Source organism: Triplophysa rosa, linkage group LG22, assembly GCF_024868665.1.
Source record: "Triplophysa rosa linkage group LG22, Trosa_1v2, whole genome shotgun sequence".
NCBI classification, from domain to species: domain Eukaryota; kingdom Metazoa; phylum Chordata; class Actinopteri; order Cypriniformes; family Nemacheilidae; genus Triplophysa; species Triplophysa rosa.
The window spans coordinates 15,681,137-15,683,794 of NC_079911.1; the positions used below are offsets into that span (position 1 = coordinate 15,681,137).

At 38.6% G+C, this 2,658-nt stretch overlaps 1 protein-coding gene across 1 annotated transcript; it reads right to left on the reverse strand.

The window, feature by feature from the left end:
* Nucleotides 1-627: 627 nt before the first annotated feature.
* On the reverse strand, nt 628-1,948 carry ovca2 (OVCA2 serine hydrolase domain containing). Its single transcript, XM_057320890.1, has 2 exons — nt 1,386-1,948; nt 628-1,290 (listed from the first exon to the last, which is right to left on the reverse strand). Exons 1-2 carry the CDS (start codon nt 1,549-1,551, stop codon nt 776-778), a joined length of 681 nt encoding a protein of 226 aa, XP_057176873.1. The 5' UTR covers nt 1,552-1,948; the 3' UTR covers nt 628-775.
* Nucleotides 1,949-2,658: the final 710 nt, after the last annotated feature.

Genomic DNA, 2,658 nt, shown 5'->3' on the forward strand with positions numbered 1-2,658 from the left:
CTAGCGACAGACGCTAGAGACTGCGGTCTTCAGCCTCCTCGTTAGAACGCCCGTCTCCCATCCGGACCGACGCCGGTGCGAGGCCCGCGCAGAGCGGGGCGAGTAGGACCGGTTACATAGACATGAAACGGCTCTTTTAATTCATTCAAATAAATAATATAAAACTACATAAAGTATTATTATTAATTACAAATGTGAGAATTATACATTAAAGCACGGATTTTAAAGTTAGACTTTGAATTTTGATGTAAATTTCTCTTCTGCACACACACATATTACACAAAGTATTTAGTTTAATTACATCAGAAGTAACTGTAATTAAATTACAGTAATCACTTACTTTACTTTTTCAAGGGGAAAGTAATTAAATTACAGTAACTAATTACTTAGTAACTAGTTACACCCAACACTGCTGCCTATGTCACAAACCGAAATTTAGGCGCATTTGGTACAAGGTCAGTATAATTTAAGATATGTTGTGAATAACCACAAAAGTAAAATGTTACACTTTTCCAGAGTTTGTAAACAAACAATAATCATGTTTAAAGTAATGTATTTACAATGGAGTAACTGTGTAGTATAACTATAACTGTTGATAGAACCTTATATGTTAAATCAGTATTATAGTCTAAATCAAACACAAATAAAATAACACTGAATACTTGAGAAAATCTTTATTCCGGAGTGCTTTTCCCTGAGAACATCTTTAGATTACTAAAGATTACTGTACATTTCATTAACATTCCTCCATACAGATAGCTATTATTTGATTCTCTCATTGAAACTTTTTGAGGAAGTCCTGATAAGTCTGCCTATGCATGGATGCTGCAGGAATAAAGTGTCCACCCGGATGAACAAGGATTTGAACTCCATCAAACGTTGGCAGCAGATCTTGACTCATCTTCTCTGGAATCACTCGGTCATCCTGTCCAAACACATGCAGTGAGGGAATTGTTATTGAAGGCCCTTCATAGAATCGCTGATGTTGGGAACAAGCGCTGCGGAATCCAGCAACAAGGATGGCAAATCGGAAATTGAAATCAGGCTCTAGTTTTTGCTCCTGCAGTGCACACAGTATGGCTACCAGGGCAGCGCCCTGACTAAATCCAAGGATGCCATCAAAAGGACCAAGTTCCTTTACTGCAGTCCTTACAGTAGACACACTGTCCTCCAGTCCCAGGCTGCTCTCACAATCCTCCTGTGCATTAAAACTGCGTTCCTGGACATTAGAGAACCACCACCCCCCCTGGTCCTCATCACCACCACAAGCCTTCTCTGGCTCCTGATAGGCTAGTATGACAGAAGAAAGCAAGACTCAATTCAATTAATCTCTAGACAACTCACTAGGTTTTGTGACATAACCAATATTTATGACAAATACTCACTTTCATTTTGAATGGCTGGAACTTGGTGTGGTGCATTAATGTACACCAGCTCCACTTGTTTTTTTAATAGTTTGCGTAAAGCTCCTGTCTTCTCTCTAAAAGAGTTTCCATTTTGTCGATAACCGTGAATACAGAGAATGCGGAGAGGAGGCACAGCTTTAGACATAACGATCCGTCATGTATATCTAACCCTAGTTGTTATATTAACTTATAGATTTATAAACCGACCGCAACACGTCACTGCTAACGCACACAGAAACAGGGAAGTACTGTTTTTAAGTTAGAGGGATATTAACTTTATTAATGAAAAATACCATTTAAAACTGCGCATAACGAAAGTAAACCTGACATGCTTCCTGCTTGTGTGACTGATTTATTTTCGTGTGGAAACAAAACGAATAAAGAGTTCCGCCTGTGCGAGCGTTGGTAACATCTTGATTATAAATCCCCTAGTCTCAGCCACGCCCACGATCCGTTGGCTGAACGTCTGATGCATATGGCACACTTTTCTGGAAACACTTCAGCACGAAGTCGTCGTCTGGTTGGTTTAATTTCACAGGATTTCCGGGAGACATGCGTGTCGCGTTCTTTAACGGTCCGCCTGGAAACAACAAAGCCTTATGATCTAAGAAGCTGTCGTGTTTACAACGGTTGCCATAAGAATTCCTCACGATCGATTAAACGCTCAATTCTTAAAAGTATGCGAAGTTCATGGCATAAACTTATAATCATTGTTGTTTCTGTTAACTTTTGACACGTTCGTGAATGTACATCGGTGTGTTAATGCGGGGACATTTCCACGCCTCTAAACATGACGCGGCACAAAACGAAACGTGATTGGTTGCTTTACCTGTCAGTCATATGGCCTCTTGGGCGGGCCTTTCCGAAGAAAGTATGAAGGTCTGGCTACGCGAGACTATAAATCCCCAAACCACCAATAAATGACGTATTAAACAGATTTAGTATGTTTTTGTTTGGTGTACCTTAGAAATATAAGACTCGATATAGTATCTACAATCTGTTGTATATGCCTGAGTACTAACACTACGTTAAAAAACGGTTATATATATATTTTGTATCTTGAAGACTTTCATTAACTTCGAAAGATAAATAAATGTGATATTATAGTTAACTAAGGAAATAGGTGTTAAAGGTATGGTCACAGAAATGTACTGATACAGACAACAGCCTACATTGTATACATTTGTTATTATACAATACAAGTATTCTATTCTATTCTATTCTATTCTATTCTATTCTATTCTATTCTATT

Excerpts from the sequence above, each read along its gene's own strand:
- ovca2 (XM_057320890.1), bottom strand. The coding sequence starts at position 1,551 with ATGTCTAAAGCTGTGCCTCCTCTCCGCATTCTCTGTATTCACGGTTAT. Across the intron at positions 1,291-1,385 it reads TCCAGCCATTCAAAATGAAA|CCTATCAGGAGCCAGAGAAG; the intron begins GTGAGTATTTGT and ends CTGTCATACTAG.